The following is a 23,208-nucleotide window of genomic DNA, read 5'->3' as shown; positions in this document are numbered from 1 at the left end:
TGGTATACAAATAAATTCATCTATTTCATCAAAGATGCTCTAGCTGATGTCAAATACACAAGTTGATCCTAGGCGGATCCAGCGACCTGCGGCCTCATAAAACCAGAGAAAAACTTCGCCATCTCGTCATAATCATCCATTGCTCCTACCCAACTCACATACTGATCCGGTCGAACAATCACACTAGCACCACGACTTGGATCTATGCCATAATTGACATAAGCCTGGCCATGTCCCTCATGATAGGACTGATCATCAACGAAGACTTTCCAATAGTCCCAGCCTTCCTTAGCATTATACGGATGAAACGCTTCTGGCAAATCGAGTAATTCAAAGCTTGTTCGCGGTCCCGCATGAATAGTCAGAACCTCGATCAAACTGTCAATTGGCTGGCCAGGGGGCGTATATTGACGGATGAATGAGTCCGAGGCTCCAAGTCTTTCTCCTAGTTTTTGTATGCGCTGCATGTTTCCTGGAAGCGCGAGATTGCCGGGGAAGACGATCAGTCGCCAACGACCATTGCTCTTTAGTAGTTCTTGTAGATGCCACGGGCGTGCATCAGATTGGTTGAGAACTTTGAAGCTGGGCATGCGCTTTCCGATATCAATGCCTGTTGCTAGCTGAGGCTTGCTCACGCTGCGAAGGAGCTGATTTCCTATCACATCTGTGCCGTCACCTTGTTCCTGTGCGTCTCCTTCCTTTGCAACGATCACACTCGCGCCGTAATTGACCGCTGTTGATATGAATATTAGGGTAGTCCTTGAAAAAAAAAAAGCTAGACAGTTCAAAATCATACCAATACCACTAGCAAATTCATTCCCCTTTTCAAATGCCGTCTTGAACTCTTCCATGCTAACACCCTCTTCGTCCATGACGTCCTTTGCCGGACGACCGGAGAAAAGCCTCGAGAAGCGATGGTCGAACGCAATCAAATCTTGTGCAATTCGTCTTCTTTCTGATTGATATGTTTTCAAAATCGATCCATCACTGTACCCTTTGACTACATGGGCGAGTTTCCAGCCCAGATTATAAGCTGATATAAATGTCAGTATATGTGAATTCAGTGAGCACGGGGGGTTGCTAGATGACTGACTATCTTGCATGCTCACATTCATTCCCTGTCCAGCCTTTGGAGAATGCGTATGCACTGCATCACCAGCCAAAAACACACGCTCATGAAGCGAGAAATTGTCGCCTACACGCTGACCAATCTGATATGCCGTCCACCAGTCGCAATATGAATAATCCAGTTTATAGGGATGCATAATCTTCTGCGCAGATTGTAGAATGATGTCGGGAGTAATCCCGGACCGATCAACTTTCCCTTTGTTCTGTACATGCTCCGTTGTCTGCAGCTGGATATAGAGCCGAACAAGCTTATTCTCACGCGGAATAATCATGACACTACCTGAAATTGCGGAATGGATTGCGCATCGTTGTCGGATATCCGGGAAGTCGGTAATAGGAATGATGTCCAGTACTCCCCATACATAGTCTGTTGAATCGCCTTGGAGACTGAAGCCGAGTTGGCGTCGCACCCATGAATGTGCGCCGTCGCATCCAACCATGAACTTTGCCTGGACCGTTTCTATGTGGTGGTCGTTGCTCTTGTTAGCATTTGCCGCATTAATGAGATCGTCCGTGTCGTCAGGCGCAAGATTACTGCGAAATAACCCATCACTAACGGTCGTATGATTTCCATCAGTGGACTTTTGATGCTGATTCCGTTGTTGAGGGGTGGCTTCATTCTCTGACAAGGTTTGCAAAGTGACAGTAATAGGATAATCGTCAAAGTTCCCTGCTTTACCGACATCAAAGTCAAAGGTCGTAGGTAAAACGCCACGTTCAACCTTGATATCGCTGTGCTCCTTGATAGAATCAAGGAAAAACCGCTCAATACGGCCCTGATGCAATACGACCTGCTGGAACCGACTGATACCGGGAATGGTATCCGGGATCCGACCTGATCGTCGTATCGTGCCGCTCTCGTCCGGATTCCAAAAGCAGATTTCGAGCATATGATTTGATTCACACCAAGCACGGTGGGCGAAGTCGAAGGAGTCGAAGATTTCGAGAGTGCGACATTGAAGACCATCTGCTTGGCCATTGAAGATCTGGATTTTTTTTTAAATGTTAGAATAAGTAATAAGTCCGTAGATACTAAGACGGTGGAGTTATACCTTTGTACCGCGCTTATCCACAATGCGAGTTTTGACGCCACACCGACTCAACCAGTTAGCCAGCATGAGGCCCGCCGGCCCAGCACCGACGATGAGAACATCGGTTTGGCTAGTTTTGATCTCAGGTGTTTGCGTCATGGGTGATAATTCTCTCAAATTGGTAGCCTAGAGAAAATGTCTGAGAGTGTGTTGATTCTAACGAAGCCATCTGTTTCACCCTTCTACAGAGGTCTATATAAACATTTTTTAATACTCTGTATATCATCCATGACATGTACGTATCTCCGTATTCGACTCGAGTATCCGAACCAGGGTCCAATGCCGAAGCACTCCACATTTTACCCCGGTTTCTCCGCACTCTTTACCTGAAAGACTGTAAAGGACTGCCGAAGCGGCATCCGATGACTGCTGCCAGTACGTACGTACCTTTTCCGAATCGGATCAACGTGATGTTAATTAACCAGACATGACGGCTAAGAAGCTAGCTAATATTGAACCCCGCTGGATCTGAGTAGAAGTGATTAACCCGATGACCCCGCACGTGTAATCTTGCGGAAATTATAGTTATATGATCCTGAATTGAAGAGTTTATTGTATATCTTACTTTGCGTCGTGGATCTAGAATGCTACACTTACCAGCTAATCAGATAGATACAATATGATTTTTGTTCGAGAAAACAGTGAGATTATCAGTGGATTATTCTGTCTTCATCATCTGCCTCCTACTGCCACTAGAAAAATAAATGAAGAGCTTGGTCAATATTCTATATAGCTAATATTCCCATGTGAACATCCGCACATCTAGCCAATTAGTTCTAACGATCAGAAACCCAGCGAAAAGTTATCGATGGATTACTGCCGATCTAGAATCGGCTACCTAGGTACCCCCAGATCCGAATGTACTACGTATGTATATTCTGTGCACTGGTAATGAAGTCTCAGATCCGAAGAAGCAAACCCCGCATATTTAGGTTTACCGATACTCTCCACCAGTACCAGACCGGCTGCATGATCGACTTGCCTAGTATGATAGTTAATGTAGCATTGTACTACTCCGTATGTATGTGTCAGTCTTTCGGTAGGGGAGGCTTCCTGCAAAAGTTCCATTCCATTGACTAAGCAGTTGACAAGCCTCGCTTAGTTAACTAGCTTACCTAGACTGTGTCCGGCCTTGGAACTATGATGCTCAAGTAGACACCGTCATATTGAACCAGGCTGTTGGCGAAATTGAAAATTGCATCTGATAACCATCAACAAATGAGATCATGATCATGAGATCTAGGTAAAATAATCCAACGAGTAACTCAATTATGAAGATCTAATGGCGTAGCTATGGTACAAACTGTGCTCAACAGCGTCGAGTTGGGTGGGAATGCCCTAACTCCTCTCTTCAGTCTAACCCAAAATGGAAATATTTGATATCAAACGGGAAGGAGTGTCAGACTGCGCAACAAAACTGATGAACAGACTATCATGAATGAAATAGAAGGCCTAGCATGTGTTGGAACAATATGTAGATACTGCTGAAACTTCTCACTACAATATAGTAGAAAAAGACTTGCAGAAGACATATCTCCTCTTTCTAGTCTTTCAACCATGAATGCCCTCCATCCGATGAACAGACAAAGAACAAAGGGCAAGAGGAAGAATCATGATTATCAATAAGAATTTACAGACTTGATTCCTCGAATCTGCCCCTCGAACAATCAATCCCTTTGTGCAGATTTGTCAGGAGCTCACTGCAGGCCTCTAAAAGGCCAACAATGAATCAAACAATAAGGGGGGGCAATATTCATCACCATGAACCGGTCTGGCGATAATTCACCACGTTTCATTAGCCTGGGGCACCGGGCAACATTCATTGAAAGGCATTGTTCTGAATGAAGGGAAATCCCGTTTCGTACTCTGGGCGTAAAACTCATTTGTGCTATTTATGGATGTTTAAAAGGTCAGCATCTGCCTTCAGAAATTTCTCCTCCCATAAACACAAATTTCCTGAATACTCAGACACCCTCGATTTTTTTTTCTTCCACCTGCAGCTATCGCATTGCCTAGGTACAGACCAAACTCGAATGTAAAGGAACACCATTACTCGTCATTTCCATTTCCCTCCTCTTCTCACAAAGGCTAGACGTCAGGATGGCATTCTTCCTAACATTTTTCATACTTTTTTTCTCCTCCTTAGGCCCAGAAAACTTGATTAGCCGTTATATGGCTGGCCTGACAACCTCACTACCCATCGGACGTATAGTAGGATCGCTTTACGGAACAGCCATGGTCTGCGGACTAAGTTATATCGTGGATAACTTTGATGAAGTCTATCACCAAATAATCCAGCCTGGGAAAACGTACCATCAAACAATCCAAACCGAGAAAAACGATAGCCACGATTTCACTTCAAATGGAACGTGCCCAGCATATGTCCGTGATCCTCTCATGTCGACGAAAGTTGAAGACCCCGCTACTGACTTCTGGTATTCGAATATGCAAATACCAGCGCCTTATATTCAATTTGATAACGCCCCGTGGAGGCATGCAGCGCCTGATACCAGGAAAGTTGGAGCACAGGCGAGTCCCGAGGCGTTTCAGAAAATGATGGATTTTGCGCTCTTTGGAATCCTTGTGTATGCATGTCTCCTGACAACGTTCCGGGGTTTGCAATTCATTTTTGGAGGAAAAACAACAACACGGACAAGGACTGATGCTCGCTCAGGATCTGGTGACTTGGGCAACCAAAATCTCAACAATTTCCAAATGATTCTTTCGATAATCAACTCGAACAATACAGCACAATCGCAAGCTAATGGCCTTATATCGACGAACCTGGAAGAAATTTTGAGTCGAATGTCGAATTTGAGTAATATCGAAGAAAGAATCGGTAGACGAATCCAAGAGAGCAACTCGGAGCTGCAACGATCTTCCGGAGATTTACGGACACGGCTTGAAGGGTTCAAAGAACTATACACGACTGACCAACACGAGAACAATGCAAAAAGTGACAAAGTGCAAAGTAAACTGAAGACGTTGGAAAGCAAAATCCAGGCTTTGATTAGGAATTATGAAGAGCTGAACGAACTTGTCAAAGCCGACGATACGAACAGTAGAATCTTGTCCATGAGTGCAAAGGTCGAACATATTAGCAAACTTGTCGAAACCAACGACATAAAGGACGGGATCCAAGCCGTGGATGAGAAGATTGAACAATTAAGCAATGGCAAGATTGAAGCCTTGGAAGAAAAGATTGAAAAAGTCAACAACGCAAATGACAAGATCAAGACCTTGAACGATAAGTTTGAAGACCTTAACAAATTTGTTAGAGCCAACAATTCGGACCGCAAGATCCAGGCCTTCGGTGCAAGTATCGAAAAATTGAGCCACCAGGCCTCGAAAGCTCTGACTGTTGACAGCCCGCAGTTCAAAGCCCTGGACAATCGAGTCTTTGAAGTTCTAAACGAGGTATCAGAAGCACCAATGGAATTTCTAGGTCTTCAGGAGTCTACTCAGCGACTGACTCTGAAAATCGAAATCTTGGAGAGAGAAATACAAAAAGTAAGCAACACGAGAGGCGATTTTCAAACATTGGAAATAAAGATCGGGGAGATGCAGAAAGACATTTTGACGTTGACAGCTCGTCGAAACGATGTCCAATCTCTGAATGAGCCACTCAAGAAGATGCAAGAGGAATTACAAATGATCAAGGATATTTCAAGAAAATTACAGGAGATACAGAAAAATATCTCGGCGCTCCTAGATAATGGAGGTGATGTTCAATCTATGACTGAGAAACTCGACAAGATGACACAAAAGATCAACAACATGCTGGAGAAAGTTCAGGATTCGAGCCAGAAGACTCCAAATATACAAGAAGAAGTACAGCAAAAGCATGCTTCAGCAGTTTCTAGGTTGGAAGCCGACCTTCAAGATTTGGAAAAACGGTTAACCAGTCAAGATACGCGGGTGGATGTAATGAATGAAGCTCATCAAAAAAAGCTCAACACCCATGAAGAAAGCCTGAACAGTCTACGGATTGATCTTGACAAAATCGAAACCGAGAATAAAAGGAGTCTGGAGGATCTACGACGGGAGATCAGCGAAGTTGAATCCAACACAGGCGCAATCGATGATCGGGTTCAGCATATCGCCAACGCAACAGTCCAATCGCATATTAACGCATATCGGGATGAGGTAAAGGACCAACTACACGATGAACTCAAACAACTGGATTTACCGACTTGGTCATCTCGCCTGGAAAGTCTTATTGATCAAGTTAACGGGTTTAAACAGGCTGTTGAACAGTTCATAAAGGACAACCTTACAGAGCAACTTGGCAAATTTGATATCAAAGAGTGCAAGTGCAGTGATGTTAATCTTGCGGGAAATACTGGCGATCTCGAAGACAGTATCAAAGAGAGCATGGCCGAGAAGTGTACCGACTGCGAGAAAAAGTTCGAGACTAGAATCGAGACGGTCGAGAACAATTTAGAATTCTTCGAAGGGGCGCGAGCAAATAATGGAGAACGACTCGAAGAAATCGACGAACGAGTCAAAGGAATAGAACACCAAGTCGAGAAGACAAAAGAAATTTTCATTGAAAAGTTTAGCCTGCTTATAAAATCTAGTCACGGCGAGGATCAACAAGAATGTCGCGATCAGAAATTGGACAAGTTCGCAAACAACTTCAAGGAGCAAGGCCTTGGTTATGGCATCAGCGTATTGCTGGACCGTGTGGAAGGAATTCAGAAAAGACTGAAAACCCTACACAAGTCTGTACACGGCAAAACGGACATACTCACTGAGTGGCCAATAATTGATCAAATACTTGCCATTCAGGAGGAGTTAAAGTTGGTATGGTATGGAATGCCCATTAATAGCGCAGACACAGAACTACTGAACTTTGAGGGTACAGCCACGGATAATCAAAAGACTGCTCCTTCTCAGCAGAGTACCACGACCGCAAACGAAACTGTTGGTCAACAGGCTCCAGCACCGATTCTGTCGAACGCTCCAATGGTTCCTCAGCACAGCTCAGTTTCCCAGCCCATTTTTCGCTATCAAGCCATTGGGGATCCAGACGAGATACCTCCTGAAATGCTGGCGATTTTGGCATATGGTCCACCCTCTGGAGACACACCAGTTTCCCAAAACTACCAGTCCAATCAACCTATTCCTTTCACACAAACTGTTCCTGTGCTTCAGACTGCCACCACTACAGAACAGGTGAACGTTGATCAACAGGCACCACTGCAGCAGCCACCGGATGATTCACCACCAGCTACTTCTGACGAGCAGCCTACTGCCTCTCAGGCTAGGCCATCCAATATTTCCGGTCGCAAAATCAAAGTACCAATGTCCCGAAAGAAGCCGTACCATAAACAGCAGCCACAGCAGCAACTGCAGCCGCCGACTACGGACGATACGTTGAGCCCCCAACAGCAACAAAGTCAACAGCAGCAGCAGCCGTTAGTGATGGAGGATATTATTGACATGAGCCAACTCGCCGATATGACCATGACAGAACCCACCTCTCAGTTTACTACGACCCAGCCACCACCACTACCAGAGGTATGCCCAGAACCGCAAGCAAACTTGGAAGCAGAAGCGCAAGGAAAAGCGCAAGAATTATCCAACTTTCATAATAATTACGACGACCTCTTCGAAGAGTTTGGAGAGATACCTGGATTATCAGAAAAGTTAGATGAAGAAGAAAGGAAAATAAAGGAAGAAAAAAGAAGAAAAGAGGAAGAAACGAGAATAGAGGAAGAAAAGAGAAGAGATGAAGAAAAAATACTACAAAGGAATGTTCCTCTTAGTCTCCCTGGAAATGTGCCTGCGGTCGATGTGCCCCAAAATACCCAAACCGAGACAAACCAGGGGGCTTCGAACATCCAAGGGGAACCGCCAACGCAAGAACGAAGGACTATACCCGAAGTACAGAGAAATGTGGCTTCACCAGTTGAAACAAGCATGTCAGTTAAGACTTCAGAAGAACAAAAGAAAGCAGATGAGACTGCTGGAAAGAAATCTGCTTCATTTTCGAGTTCGCAACAATTGTCCTTGAGCCAAAGTCGATGGGCTGATATACCGAACGATTCGGTGCCACAAGGCGAAAGCAGCGGTTCAGTTAAGGACTCAGAGCAGAAGCAAGCAGATGAAACTGTTAAGGAACGACCTCCACCTTCAAAAAATAGCCCATCAAACGGTAGTCAATCGGCTCCAAAACATGCAGATAAGGCGCCACAAAGCAAAACAACAAGAAATCCGGCGAAGGCTTCAGAAGACTCAAGGAAAGCACCTGGGGCTGTTAGGATTACCAAGCTTCCTGGGCCTACTAGACCTCTCCCGCTGCCTTTCACAGGACAATCAATGAGCTGGAGTGCATTGGTTGATAAACAAAAGGGTCAAGCACCACAAACCCAAATAGCAACTAGTCCGAGAAAGACTTCAGGAGAGCAAAAGGGGGCTGGCCAGACAGCCAAGAAATCTTTGCAGTCTCAAGGACCGTCGTTGGGTGACAATCGACAGGCTCAGAGCAAGGACAATGCGGCATCAAAGAGCGAAGCAACAAGTGATCCGGTTGAGGAATCAAGTAATAGAGAAGTTAGACACCAGGCTGTTATAGAAGGGTTTTCAAAATACAAAGGAACACCGTTAAGTGAAAGTAGATGGGCTGATCCACCGGATGGGGAAAAGTCGAGCAAGAAAGAGGAGACACCTGAGGCTGTCAAAAAAGGCTCTTCAACTACTACCAAGGAAAAAACTTTGAACGAGGAGAGCTTAGTTACACCGGAGAAACAGAAGGCGCCTCGTGATGGTACAGCAAGCAATCCTGCCAAGGGATCTGACGACAGAGAAGTCAGACATCAAGCTGTTCCAGAAGGGGTTTCAAAATACAGAGGAACACCATTAAGCGAAAGTCGATGGGCTGTTAAATCAGAGGAACAGGAGGAATCAACAAAGACACCGACGAGAGATGCAAGAAGCAGCCCATCTGGAACGGCTGTTAAGGCCCTTGAAAAGGCCTATTCCAATGCTAAGGGAAAAGGAAAATCGGTAGACGCCAATATCCCGGCTACACCAGCAAAGCAGAAGGAAGTGGCTTTAAAAGCTGAAGCAAGGAGCAACCCAGCCGAGGAACCAAGTAATGAAGAAGAAAGATTTGAGGCTGTGAAAGGAGCCTGGGAAACCATCAAGGGAAAATCGTTAAGCGAAAGTCGATGGGCTGATAAAATAGATGAAAAGGAGAATACAACGTCAACACCAAAGAATGACGCAGAAAGCAGTCCATCTGGGGGATCAAAGGGATCAGAAGGGAGATATAAGGTGCGTAATGTTGATTTGAAAAAAAGCTTCTCAACCCCAGGAAAGATGACTAAATGAAAGTCGATAGGATAAATCGAGAGGAAAACAAGGACGCAGCGGCAGAAGGTGAGGTAGCAAGCGCTTCAGCTGAAGGCCGGGGTGAGCGACATGAGGCAAGTTCGACTGTCCCAGAGAACCCAGGTATTGTTGGAAAGCATCGTTGAGTAGGCCACCACACTATATCCGACGAACGAAATGACAAGACGTTAGAAGACGAAAGTGACCTTTTTGCAGGCATGGAAGAGGAGGTAGTCTTCCTTGTTGAAGGTTGAAAGAAAGCAGAACGGCGATGCTACGATATGGATGACCTTGTTTAATGCAACGATGGCTGGTGCAATATCTCCCTCTGGTGATGAGATAGTTCGCCGCAAAGTCAACGTGCTTCAAAACACTCGCCATAGTCCTTTCGTAATTGGAAGAGACGGAGGCTTCTCTACTGACAGCAGAGGGGATGACTTGATATCATCGTGATATCAAGGTAAGTAGCCAGTCTGAACTGCTCGTTGAGACAATCACCAATGTTGATCCGATTGCATAATAGAACACCTAAGACACTCAAGAGCTGATGTGCCCGGGAAACGACGTCTCCGCCATAATATGATCTTGCGGCTGATGGAGCCATTGAAGGTGTGGCCAATACAATTTAAGAATGGATAGCTCAATTCGGAGACGCCGACGAGACTGAATATGACCAGATTTGCGGAATGAGGGTGTAATCCGGCCCACGCAAAAATTGCTATCACGTTAAGACTACCGACTCCCTCTGATACTGTTGCCTGCAGGCTACACCATACCATAGTGGAAGATCTAATATGCGGGCAGCATTTTGGTTTAGTTGACTCCAACGTAGCATGTTGAAATCTGAAAGAGACCTGTGGTATACCTAGATAAAAGCCACCTTCTGACATTGCATGTGTAAGTAGCGCTGCCTTTGCCTTCAATTTAAGCTCATGGCTTCCGCGTGTGTTTCCAGGTTGTTCCTAGTATTACTCCGTGGTGAGCAACGGCTATCCCTGTTGAAGCACAGCGTGCGAGTCGCCATCGAGGGAGCCTGACAGGTACTGTAGATAAAACATTTACATTGTGAGGTAACCTGGTGTTGAGCAAACAACAGGATCAGATATGGCAGGAGCGACGGTGTGCCTGAGGCATCGGGCGTCAAGGCAGAAAGCCTCCTCCCTTCCTTCCATACATCGAACGTTCCACCCCCGACATGCATGCAAGAGATCAGCCAAAACGTGGCCCTCCATAAGACACTGTCGTCTCGCGCTGATAGATGTGACTCACTACCATGGAATTGCTCTGTCAAGTATCAAGCTCCTGACCAGCCGAAACTAGACTATGACGTGTGGATCGTCTGCCAGTAGCCTAGTAGTTGCTAATACAGCATCAAGTCGTCGTCAGAGAATGGATCCATCTCTGACTCGTATTAGATGGCGAGCTGCCACAAGACAGGAACTAGCAAAGGATGCCGGCAGCCGAAAAAGTGCATGCTCAAAGGACTACCGAACCATGGAATTCCTGCTTTACGAGTCAGGCTTGAATCCTTTGCACCAACATTGAACAGCAGTGCTACTCTGGAGAATGTCCAAGTCTTGGCAGCCGGCCGATCCGAACGAAAGGGTCCTCTTCTTGTAGCCATCAGGCTGACCAATAGTAGCGGCGTATCCGTATCAACCGACAACCGGAAACAGAAGGGATAATCACATTCGGCAGGTCTCATTGGTTTGTGCAGCAAATCATCGATAATAGCTGTGGAGTAACATAGTATGTGGGCACTCTTTCAGTGATATCCCAGCCTGATCAGTGATCTTGACTAGCAACTGGAGGCCTGAACCGGGGTCTGGGGTTGACCTGCCTTCTCCGGTGTATGAATCACCCCACGAATTCTGTCTTCACACACTTTTAACGCAGTTCAAAACGCTCGACATCTGAGCAAGAAGTAGGCAGGTTTATTCCCAGTATGTACGTAGTATTATACTCTGAACTCTATCGGGCCCAAAACGCTACGGCAAAGGCCGCCTCTGACGCAGTGGCGTGGCGATCAACGGAAGGCTTGTTCAACGGCGGCTTGGTTTGGTGGAAAGTAGTCTAGCGCTGATCGGTAGTGAACCTGATATTACTTACATACGTAGTACATAGTAGTATGCAACTGCCCTAAGAGTAAGCCCGAGTGAGCCTAACAAGAATCATGCCAAAACGCCCCCGGCCAATCCCCGTGGGCGGCTTCCTTCTCCCCACCGCCGGACTCTCTCTCCATTCCCCGTTCAACGTCAAGAGGCCGTTCTCCATCTCTAAACGAAGCCATGTGTCTCGTTGTCTGACCGATACTTGAATCAGCCACCGACGAGTCTCTATGAGCTCCACCACAACCAGTCGAATCAGTGATTTTTCCTCTGATGACTGGGTCGGTCTGTCCGCGCTGGGCGTAGCTCGTTGATACGTACTACTTCCTTCCTGGTTGCTGGTCTCCTTTTCAATTAATCACGCATGCCATCCAATTAGTGTGTCTTGGTGACGTCCAACAGCCAATTAGGGAAACTGCTTCTGCTTTCACTGCTCGACGGCGAATAAAGACGAGAACGCTCTGCCCCGGGCCTTATTAGACCTGGATATTAGACCCACCCTCAGTCTGGCACCTGAGGGGGCCAATTCTGTCTTCCTCGGAGAATAATAACATTACTATTGCTCGTATGTTTCTTCTGGGATGCGAGTATAAGAGGTGCGTCTTCCCCGCATTGACTTGCCTGGAACTTCTTCCACAATATCTCTTATCCCTCTCTTCATCTTCGGGGTATGGTAGGACCCACCGTTTGAAATTGATTAGTGATCGACATTTTGACAACTGAGTGATACTATTCTTATCGTTACTGTGCAAAGCACAACAAAATGGCGGAATCGGAGAAGATATTGCAGAGCGAGAAGGTCGTCCGCGATGACAACTATATCGACAGTGAGCAGGCCGAAAATGTCAAGATTGGAGCTCCAGGCATTCTCGATTCCGAGAATATTCACAACGCCCGAGCAGACAATCTCAATGTCATGTTCGAGAATCCTTTGGCGAATGTCCCTCGGGACCAGCTGTTGAAGGAAGTTGAGGACTTTTGTCAGAAGTACAACCTTATGGACCATATCGACGATTTCCGCAAGGGAGCCTTGGTCTCCCAGAACCCGGCTGCCGCTATGGATCTTACTGAATTGACTGATGAGGAGAAAAATATTCTCCTCCGAGAACACACTCACAAGTGGCACCAGCCATGGCAACTCTACTGGCTCGTCAGTACGTATTTGCTCTAAATTCACATCAGAGAACTTCTCTAACATACCCAATTCTAGTCATGTGTTCGATGGCAGCTGCTGTACAAGGTATGGATGAGACAGTCAACAACGGTGCTCAAGCCATTTACTTGAGGGTAAGATTGTAGACTCTTTTCTTTCCATGGAGTAACACGCTGACGGACGCAGAACTTGGGAATTAATACTAGATTCTCCGGAAAACAGTTGGACGACATCACTGGCTTGATCGTTGGTGCCCCATATCTCTGTTGTGCCATCCTCGGCTGCTGGCTCACAGAGCCCCTGAATCGATACTTTGCTCGTCGTGGTACTATCTTCATCGCTTGCTTCTTTGCCGCTGTATGCTCTATCTGGGAAGGCGTTGCCAACACCTGGGTCAACCTCTTCATTGCTCGTTTCTTCCTGGGCCTCGGTATTGGCCCTAAATCATCTACCGTGCCCATCTATGCCGCGGAGTGCTCCCCAGCACCCATTCGAGGCGCCTTGGTCATGATGTGGCAGATGTGGACTGCTTTTGGTATTATGCTGGGAAATATCATGGGTGTCGCATTCATGAGTCTTTCCGATGATCTCTCCTGGCGTCTCATGCTTGGATCTACTGTCGTTTTGCCACTTCTTGTTTGTGTGCAAGTATACATGTGTCCCGAATCTCCTCGTTGGCTCATTCAACACGACCAGGTTGAAAAGGCGTTCAGATCATTCCGCAAGCTTCGAAGTCACGACATCCAAGCTGCCCGTGATCTCTACTATGCATACGTGCTCGTCCAGATTGAGCGCGAGATCAACAAGGGCAAGAACTTCTTCACCATGTTTATGGAACTTTTCACTGTGGGCCGTAACCGACGCGCAACTATTGGTAGCTGGATTGTCATGTTTATGCAACAATTCTGCGGCGTCAACGTCATCGCATACTACTCGACCACCATCTTCACCACGTCGGGCTACTCCATTCAATCCGCACTGCTTGCCTCCATGGGCACTGGAATCCTGAATTGGGTCTTTGCCCTTCCAGCTACATTTACAATCGACACGTTTGGCCGACGAAATTTGCTCCTTACCACGTTCCCGTTTTTGGCAATCTGTCTGCTCTGGACCGGTTTCTCATTCTGGATCGAGCAGGACAATCCGTTTAGCAAGAAACGTGTTGCGATGGTTACGACGGGCATGTACCTCTTTGAAATATTCTATTCTCCCGGTGAAGGGCCCATCCCATTCACTTATTCCGCCGAGGCTTTCCCATTACACGTTCGAGAAGTGGGTATGTCCTGGGCAACAGCGACATGTTGGTGCTTCAACTTTATCTTGTCATTTACCTGGCCGTCACTTTTGACGTCGTTCAAGCCTCAGGGCGCTTTTGGGTGGTATGCTGCTTGGTGTATTATTGGATGGTTCCTTGTTTTGTTCTTTTTGCCCGAGACAAAAGGTAAGGCCTCTCCTTCTACTCATACGTGAAGATACATCTAACGATTACTAGCTCTCACCTTGGAAGAACTCGACCAGGTCTTCTCCGTTCCGACCTGGAAACACGCCTCGTACCAACTCAAGAACGCTATCTGGCATGTCCGCGTTTGGGTCTTCCGCCAGAAATTGGAGCCATTGCCTCCATTTTACCGGGGTATCGACAAGCTCAACGAATCTTGATTTGTTTCTTTGAACAACCCCTATTTAATAAAAGATAACCTCCTTGTATCATTTGTTTGCTAAGACTTTTTTCTCTACGACTAAGCTTATGACAAGAAGCGACTGGGTAGATTAGTTTGATTCGTGCAACGCCATCTTATGCTTCTTTTGATGATCTTATACCCTCCTTATTTTTATGATAATTATGTTATGTCTCAATGAATGTTTTCATATATATCGAGTTATAATGAGTAGAGTGCTAATTGTAGTTATCATAAAATCCATTTGCAACGTGATCCATATCCAAAACAATCATATGCATCATCTGTCCCTCCCCCATATCATCGAAACTTTCCAACCGCAAATCCTATTCCTAGCTCAGTGCAACCGACCCCCGAGATACACTCCATACGCAATCGTCGCAATCAAAGCACCCATGTTCAACAAACTCGACAGACCATGCAACTTGCCAAACCTCTTATTGAGCTCAGTCATCTTCTGAGAATGAGGTGGGGCATCATATGCTTTCTTGCCATCAATCGATTCTTCACCCAAGCAGTCAGTACACTATTGTAGAATATTCATCGGATAAAGGGGGGGAGGGGGAGGGGACAAACCCTGCTGAAATCTCTCCTTAATCACCTTCCCAACCAAAGGCGTCAAATAAAACATATTCACCAACCCGACCACAGAAATAATCGTCAATGGCAACAGAACCGCATATCGATTCTCATCCGCAAATACGCCAGAGATACTCGACAAATCACTCGTGCCAAACTTCCCGGGAAATGTGAGCGCGAGAGCGAGTGGTAGTGCGCTCTGCAGAGAGAAGTAGATGGGGAACAGCTTGTTTTGGAGGGCGGAGAATTGAGGGCGGGGGAGGGCTTTGAAGGCTACTGTGCCGCCGATGAAGGATTGGTAGATTTGGGCGCCGAGGAGGGTGCCGTAGCTATGTAAATGCGTAAAGTAGTTAGGATGGGTATGAGGATGGGTACTACTGATTGTGGAGAGGTTGGGGTTTACCTGAGGATGTGGAATGGGCCGAGATAGGACATTTTGATGATATTCCCAATGATCTACGACGGGAGATGGGAAGTAGAGGAAAGTGAAGAGGAAGAAGAAGAAGAAGAAGAAGAAGAAGAAGGAAAAGAGGGAAAATGATACAGTTGATGTCGGAGACGGAGCGTCAGATGTTGAATGAAGCTCGGCTCGGCCCCCAAGAGCTGTCCATTTCATTCCGTGCGGGGGAGCTCGTTTTGGCCAATCAGCATGCACAGTAAGCAATTAGGCCGGTCGACGTCATAGGTGTCATGTGACTTCGCGTTCCTGACATTTCACGTGTTCCGCTCAAACAGGAAATATCACGCGTCTGCCTAGACCGTAACGCAAGCCTCAAAGCTCAAAGGAAGGAAAGAGCCTCATCTTTCGTCTTTCTCCTTTCTCCAAATTTTCAACCTCACGCCATTGCCAACCAGCTTCGGAGGCAGCAGCCATCATGGCGGATAAAGAAGCAACCGTCTACATCGTCGATGTAGGCAAGTCAATGAAACAGCACAATAATGGTCGAGACATCTCGGATCTTGATTGGGCGATGCGATATGTTTGGGATAAAATTACTACGACTGTATGTTAAGGATTTTTTGTTCCTTATACGAGATATTTGGAGCTGTTCAACTAACTTCCATTAAAGGTAGCAACCGGTCGGAAAACAGCTACAATTGGTGTGGTTGGACTCAAGACTGACGGTGAGTGGTCTTAAATAATTAATCGTGATTCGAGCGTATGCAGTGAACGGTACTGAATTTCATCAATAGAAACGAAAGTACCCTTGGAAGATGATGAGGGTTATGAGAATATCAGTGTCATGCAGGGTCTGGGACAGTGAGTTTGATTACAACGGACGATACAATTGTCCCAGCTACTAACGCTACAAAGAATGCTTATGCCGGATATACGGCGACTACGCGAAGAGATCAAACCCAGCGAGACAGATGAGGGAGATGGTATGTCAAACATCATTGAAGTCCACCCGATATCATCTACTGACACAGCCAAGCAATTTCTTCATTAATCGTCGCTATACAAATGATCAATGTCTACACCAAAAAGCTGAAATACAAACGGAAAATCTATCTAGTCACCAATGGTAAAGGAGCAATAAGCTCGGATGGATTAGAAGATATTGCTTCTAAGCTGAAGGCGGATAACATCGAACTTATTGTGCTGTATGGATGCTCCTTTAATATTGCCTGGCTGCTCGAAAGGCTTACACTTATAGGGGCGTGGATTTTGATGATCCTGATTACGGCTTCAAAGAGGAAGACAAGGACGAAGGAAAGGCAAGTTATATTTATATTCACGCTTTCTTGTAGGGTAGACTAATCGTTTGTTAGGCGGAGAATGAAGCCTTACTTCGTGGCCTTGTTGAGGACTGTGACGGCGTCTACGGCACCCTGGCACAAGCGATAGCAGAACTCGATATCCCTCGCGTCAAAGTCGTCCGCGGCGTACCTTCATTCCGTGGGGATCTCAGATTAGGCAACCCTATGCAATACGACACCGCTCTTCGCATTCAAGTAGAGCGCTACTATCGAACATACGTTGCCAAACCACCCAGCACCAGCTCCTTTGTTGTGAAAACAGGCGGAGACGCGAGTCAGCCTTCGACACAGACATTGGAAGCTAGTAAAGACGCAGACGCGAACTTGACGAGTGTACGAAACGTGCGAACATATCACGTCGATGACCCTCAAGTTGTTGGTGGTAAGCGAGAGCTCGAACGAGACGAGTTGGCTAAGGGCTACGAGTATGGTAGGACAGCAGTTCCTATCAGCGAATCGGATGAGAATATCACAAAATTGGAAACGATGGCTGCTTTGGAATTGATTGGATTTATCCAAGCTGATCATGTTCGTTTCTCTCCACCAAAATGTTTATGCCCTAACTAACTGGCAACTAGTATGACCGATTCATGAATATGTCTACTAGCAATGTCATCATTGCTCAAAAGACTAATGAGAAAGCAGCCTTGGCACTTTCTTCATTGATCCATGCTTTGTTTGAGCTTGACTGCTATGCAATTGCTAGGCTGGTCACAAAAGATGGCAAGAGTCCATTGATAGTTCTCTTGGCGCCATTAATCGATCCGGACTATGAATGTCTACTTGAAGTACAACTTCCTTTCTCCGAAGATGTTCGGTCATACAAGTTCCCGCCCTTGGATAGGGTAATTACCATATCTGGCAAGGAGGTTAAGGAGCATCGAAATTTGCCGAGTGAGGATTTGGTGAATGCAATGAGTAAGTACGTCGACAGCATGGAGTTAATCGATAAGGATGAAGAAGGGTATGTGCTTTCATGCAAAATTTTCGTTCCTTGCTAACGAGTCATAGCGAGATAGTTGAGACTATACCGATGGAGGATAATTATTCGCCATTACTACATCGAATTGAGCAAGCAGTCCGATGGCGGGCAATCCATCCAGATGAGCCAGTTCCTCCGCCATCGGAAAGGCTTACTCGACTCTCAAAACCGCCCAAGGAAGTCCAAGAACGTGCACAGAAATATCTGGATCGGATCATTCGCGCGGCGGACGTAAAGAAAGGTACGCCAATTCAACGAAGCCATGTCAAATAAATGCTAACATGAGTTCAGTACCACCAAAAGCAAAAGGTCGGAAACGCAATCGCGACGTTGACAAGCCTCTTTCTGGTCTGGATATTGACGAATTACTTCACCGCGAAAAACGTGCAAAGATCTCACCCACCAACGCTATTCCAGAGTTCAAGCAGATGCTTGCCACCGCCGAGACCGTGGAAACCATCAAAGATGCTACGAGTCAAATGCAGAAGATCATCGAGGATCATATCCGCACCAGTTTTGGAGACTCTAATTATGACCGTGTTGTAGAAGAGCTCGGTGTTCTCCGTGAGGAATTAATTGATTACGAAGAACCAGGCCTCTACAACGAATTTGTCCAGCCGCTGAAGGAGAAGATTTTGACAGAAAAATTGGGTGGTGATAGACAAGAGTTGTGGTGGCTGATTCGGCGCTCAAAAATTGGGTTGATTGATAAGGCGACGTCAGATCAATCTGAAGTTAGTGAAGAAGAAGCCAAACAGGTATGTATTCTGACTTTGTGGATGAGTGATCATGACTGACTTTTGATTCTAGTTCCTTTCTTCTAAGTTAGTTTGATGGCAGTGTATACTATATATAGGTTCGATAGGATTCTCTTGTAACATAGGTTAGGGACTAGCAAACATACTATGGCCTCATACTCGATTGCAAGTAGAACAGTGAAGTCGACCGGGAGATCCAGATCTGTACATGTATATCGCACTATTCCGCATCCGATTAGCGTCTCCACCACACCACAGTGACTAATCCCGCTCTGGCTTGGCATAATGTGGAGTACGTATCTAACCCAAACCGGTTAGGCAACCATTACCAAGGGAAAAAAAAAGTTCTTTTCCATCTCCAACTCTTCCTCAACTACACACCACTACACCTCACATCTTCACCAAGTACAAAAGGCCGTGATCCTTTGTCGTGAGCCATTGCCATAATGTCCGGAGAACCTAACGCAGGTTAGTCTTTTCTTTCCCTTTATTTCCCACATTTCCAAGTCAGATGATCCTAACTTTGAGTGAAAATAGCCTGGCCCGTCGCCGACGAAGCCCTCACCCAGAATATCCTCGATGTCGTCCAGCAGGCTTCCCACTACAAGCAGTTGAAGAAGGGCGCTAACGAAGCGACAAAAACCCTCAACCGCGGAACATCTGAGATCATCATCCTCGCTGCTGATACCACCCCTTTGGCTATTTTGTTGCACTTGCCCTTGCTCTGGTACGTGCCCCTCTTTTCTGGACCTTTTTGTTTTACAACTTGGCTGATAGTTTTGGTGTTTTATAGTGAGGACAAGAACGTCCCCTACTGCTACGTTCCCAGCAAACTTGCCCTCGGCAGAGCCACCGGTGTCTCTCGTCCCGTGATTGCTGTCAGCATCACCACCAACGATGCCAGTGACCTCAAGCCTCAGATCCTTGCTATCAAGGACAAGGTTGAGCGTTTGATGATCTAAGGGATTAGATGGGACTTGCTCGTGGAAACGGTTCCAATTTCTGTAATCTAGAAGTGGACTCGATTCCATGGGTCATGTTGCTACTCGTGATATGGAGATACTGAATCTTTAGCTAGATTTAGGACTTGTATCAATCAATCATTTACTCAAATATCAAACCTCCGTATCTATTTTTTTTTTTTATTATTACTCGAGAATAAGCAAAGCCTCTTAGACAACTGTGATAGATTCACTAGATAAACTCAAAAAGGGTATAATACTCGTTCCGAACGTTCATACACATGCTCACCACCACCTCCCGAAAACAGACAAATCATCGATCACAAACACAAGTACACTCCGCAACGGGACAAACTCTATGTCTCGCAAACCACGCCTTGGCATGATTCGCATGAAACCCATGATTACAATTAATACAAAACACCACAAAGCGACGGGTGATTTCGTCTTCCGACGGTCCGGTTCGTTTTTTCGTAGTCTCACCATTGACTTGCTCGTTGTTTTCGTCGTCCTCATCCTCGTCTTTATGGTTTAGTTTCTCCTCTTCTTCTCGTTTGGCGTCCGCCATGATGGCTGCGCGGGACATGGGGTCTGGAGAACCGAGCCACAGCGAGCAGACGCCGCAACGAGGCATGTGACGGAAACATTTGGGGCAGACGGTGCCGGACATTAGGATTGGTCCCTGTGCACCTAGATATGATTGATTGTTGACCAACATTGCGGGGTTGGAAGCGTTCGTGCTCCCGCTGCCGCTTTGAAGTAAATTGCTTACAGCAGAGGCTGTTGCGGTGGATGTTGATGTGGATAGCCCGGCGGATATGGTTGTTGAGGCGATTGATCCGGTTTGATGCAGAGGTCGGGTGCAATAGTTGCATGTTAGACTGACTTGTTGAGGTGCTGGGGCGATTAATCGTCGGCCATCCCAGGTTACAGCAAACCTTCTGGAGCCTACATCAAAGCGAGCTCGTTCGATTTGCATTTTCCATGAATTGATTTGTCGGCGGTATGTTTCACGCCACATCCTGAATATCGCCTTGCTAGTTTCGTCGTCGATGAATCGTGGTATCGTGTGGCTCATTGCCAGAACAGCAGTCTGCACGTCGTTGAATTTACGGATATAAGACTGGAATAGGTCAAGCGCCGAATGCCGAAGTCCGGTCAGCAAGATACCTTCAATATCTCCCTGGCGGATCGCTTCTTCCTTTGTCTCTTGCAAATATGTCGTCAGATCGTCATCCGGCAACCAGCGTAGAGCCACCTCTACACGGTATTTCAGAGGAAGAGTGGTCTCTGCTAAAACTGACTCCCATTTCCCTTTGCTCACTAGAGCGAGAACGGCTCGAGCGTACGGGTCTGTCAGTTCAGTCGCAATCTCGTTACAGGTCTCTTCCCAGTCCTTGTCACTTTGCTGTCCCTTTGCTGCGCCCACAATCGCCATGGCAAGAAGCTTATGTGCCTGGGTGGGTTCATTCCGACGAAGAGCATGGAAAGCTATTTTGGCCTCGTTCTGGAAAATCGCCAATGCTGCGGCTTTTGTGTGTTGTCTTTTCTTAACAAGATCATCGACAATTTGCTCAAGTTCTTCTTCGGATTCGATAGCACCGCAGATATGAAGACATAATTGACGATGTTCCCAAAAGTCTGTTTCGCATCTTTTGCCTTCTGGGAGTTGGAGTTGTTGGACCATGTCTTTTATCATCTGCTCTGGTGCCAGGTCGATTTTGTTGATAGATGAATGTTGTCTGAGCTCCTTTGATGTGGCTCCTTTTGTCGTTCAACGTCAGCTGTGTCAAGGACGAGTAAAAAGAAATACTTACCAATTTCGTCAAACCATACGTCACAGACACCAAGATAACTCATATCAATTCGGTTGACGATTGTCGATCCATTCGCTGACTCCTCCCGAGAATCTAGATATCATTAGTTGAGGACTGACATGGGGTGATATGACCAGTGACTTACGTCGAACCCAATTCCAGAATTCTTGCAAATCTGCATCATCCGAAACAATCCGTATATTCTTCTCGCAATCAAAAAGATACCCTTCCCGGCAGCGAGCTTGACTGATGCTCAAATAAGTCAAGGCATCGGCAGCTCTGAGTGTAGGTTTGACGCGACCTAGGAACGAAGCCTGCTCTCTTTTTTCCCGGCTAGACAGACATTTGTTCTCCTCTTCTTCCATCAATCCATGTTGTTTGGAGCGAGCCTGCGCATTGTCCCTCAAAGACTGGATAACGTTTGATGTCTTCTCGCGCAGTGGTCGTGGACCAATAGTCTTAAAATCACGTTCGCCATAAGGAACTCCTCGTACCAGCACATTCTGCGAGGACAACCTTATAGGCGCCGCCGATGACTGCACGGTGACAAACTCCACTTTTCCATTACCCAGCAAAGTAATCGCACTTGGTTCATTGGAGCGGCTCATATTCAAGAAATCAAACGATACAACCCTATTCGCCTTTTTGTAACCCCTAGTCTGATGGTTGTAGGGATGTCGAATGTCGCGAATATTCTTGGTATAGATTTGCTCCGGATAGCTCGAAGACGAGCCTTGGCCGAGGGTCTCGTCAACGGAATTCCGATCACCAGCAGACAAATACTCCTTTGCGATGTCGAACATCTTGAATTGACCGTTGCTAGACAGAACTCCCAAACATCCTCTTTTGGTCCTTGAGAAGCGCAGACTCCAGATAGTGGCGTTTTGGACGGTGTTTCCAAGACTTAGACTTGGGCCAACTTGACCGCTGTCGGGGTTTGCTGGGCTTGAGGTGAGGCGTTGGCCCATACGTCGGTCCCAGAGACAGACGGTAGCATCGGCGGAAGAAGAACAGGATGCAAAATAGTTTTCGTCCAACCAGTCTACAGCTGTGTTGTGGACGCATTTCGTAGAGAATGTGAGGAAAGCTTGTGACGAGTTATCTGTCCTGAATCAGTAATAGCACTTCAACTGCATAAATTAGGATGTAACACACCTCTCAAGTCAAACAGCTTCAAAAATTGACCCTTCACACCAGCCACCAAAGTATCCGGTTGCTCCCTAAAGAACTTGATACTAGTAATAGGGTCCGAACTCAACTTCCTGAGCGGCTCGGCACTTTGCCTATCGCTTACAAGGGCCCCCCTCGAGCTCCCAGTCATAATACGATGATTGACATCCCAAACATTCAAACACACATCATTCCTCACCTTATCCAACCCGCCCGCCAACAAACCATGCGAACTAAACGCAACAGCATTACAATACCGTTGATTCCTTAGCGGAAAGGACCAAGATTCATTCGAATTCCCATCCATGCGCAAGATATTAACTTCACCCGATGATTGCCCGACAGCGATGAGCGATTCATCTGCAGTGGACCAATCAAAGGCGCGGAATCCGGGGACCCGGATGTGGGTTGAGAGCACGTCGTATTCCAGGTCATTGCCTTTGACGGAGGTGACTCTGCAGAGTTTGAAGGATTTGCCTATTACGTCGACATAGAGGAAGCGTTGTTCCTTGGTGGTGGAGGAGGGTGACCAGCGGATGGCTGTCTCCATGTTGCTTTTATTTCGGGTTGAAGCTTAGTGCGTTTGCCGTAAAGTCATGATTTTTTTTTTTAGCTCATCCTTCGAGCGCAGAGACTAGTTCCGCAGAATCGAACAATTAATGGTATCCCAGTTGTGTATGTG

At 46.4% G+C, this 23,208-nt stretch overlaps 7 protein-coding genes across 7 annotated transcripts; 4 read left to right on the top strand and 3 right to left on the bottom strand.

Moving 5' to 3' along the window:
- Positions 1–68: 68 nt before the first annotated feature.
- EYB26_003213 (uncharacterized protein) lies at positions 69–2,318 on the bottom strand (the record flags this gene model as incomplete). The annotated part of the gene is made up of 4 exons (XM_054262516.1): positions 69–733; positions 797–1,033; positions 1,094–2,114; positions 2,181–2,318. The coding sequence occupies 4 exons, from the start codon at positions 2,316–2,318 to the stop codon at positions 69–71; spliced, it is 2,061 nt and encodes a 686-aa protein (XP_054118491.1).
- Positions 2,319–4,454: 2,136 nt separating this feature from the next.
- EYB26_003212 (uncharacterized protein) lies at positions 4,455–9,609 on the top strand (the record flags this gene model as incomplete). The annotated part of the gene is made up of 2 exons (XM_054262515.1): positions 4,455–9,500; positions 9,568–9,609. The coding sequence occupies 2 exons, from the start codon at positions 4,455–4,457 to the stop codon at positions 9,607–9,609; spliced, it is 5,088 nt and encodes a 1,695-aa protein (XP_054118490.1).
- Positions 9,610–12,428: 2,819 nt separating this feature from the next.
- On the top strand, positions 12,429–14,477 carry EYB26_003211 (uncharacterized protein; the record flags this gene model as incomplete). Its single annotated transcript, XM_054262514.1, has 4 exons — positions 12,429–12,819; positions 12,876–12,952; positions 13,005–14,259; positions 14,311–14,477. 4 exons carry the CDS (start codon positions 12,429–12,431, stop codon positions 14,475–14,477), a joined length of 1,890 nt encoding a protein of 629 aa, XP_054118489.1.
- A 357-nt stretch (positions 14,478–14,834) lies between these two features.
- EYB26_003210 (uncharacterized protein) lies at positions 14,835–15,511 on the bottom strand (the record flags this gene model as incomplete). The annotated part of the gene is made up of 3 exons (XM_054262513.1): positions 14,835–15,001; positions 15,074–15,405; positions 15,480–15,511. The coding sequence occupies 3 exons, from the start codon at positions 15,509–15,511 to the stop codon at positions 14,835–14,837; spliced, it is 531 nt and encodes a 176-aa protein (XP_054118488.1).
- A 440-nt stretch (positions 15,512–15,951) lies between these two features.
- On the top strand, positions 15,952–18,653 carry EYB26_003209 (uncharacterized protein; the record flags this gene model as incomplete). The annotated part of the gene is made up of 11 exons (XM_054262512.1): positions 15,952–16,080; positions 16,147–16,201; positions 16,271–16,337; positions 16,392–16,459; positions 16,513–16,681; positions 16,735–16,795; positions 16,850–17,365; positions 17,416–17,801; positions 17,849–18,060; positions 18,111–18,577; positions 18,630–18,653. 11 exons carry the CDS (start codon positions 15,952–15,954, stop codon positions 18,651–18,653), a joined length of 2,154 nt encoding a protein of 717 aa, XP_054118487.1.
- A 370-nt stretch (positions 18,654–19,023) lies between these two features.
- Positions 19,024–19,539, top strand: EYB26_003208 (uncharacterized protein; the record flags this gene model as incomplete). Its single annotated transcript, XM_054262511.1, has 3 exons — positions 19,024–19,045; positions 19,115–19,304; positions 19,371–19,539. 3 exons carry the CDS (start codon positions 19,024–19,026, stop codon positions 19,537–19,539), a joined length of 381 nt encoding a protein of 126 aa, XP_054118486.1.
- A 313-nt stretch (positions 19,540–19,852) lies between these two features.
- Positions 19,853–23,076, bottom strand: EYB26_003207 (uncharacterized protein; the record flags this gene model as incomplete). Its single annotated transcript, XM_054262510.1, has 4 exons — positions 19,853–21,303; positions 21,357–21,449; positions 21,502–22,458; positions 22,512–23,076. 4 exons carry the CDS (start codon positions 23,074–23,076, stop codon positions 19,853–19,855), a joined length of 3,066 nt encoding a protein of 1,021 aa, XP_054118485.1.
- Between the last annotated feature and the right edge of the window lie 132 nt (positions 23,077–23,208).

Source organism: Talaromyces marneffei, chromosome 2 (assembly GCF_009556855.1).
Source record: "Talaromyces marneffei chromosome 2, complete sequence".
In the NCBI taxonomy this organism is placed as follows: Eukaryota; Fungi; Ascomycota; class Eurotiomycetes; order Eurotiales; family Trichocomaceae; genus Talaromyces; species Talaromyces marneffei.
Note: the sequence above shows the minus strand (reverse complement) of the source record. Positions and strands in the feature narration are given on the sequence as shown.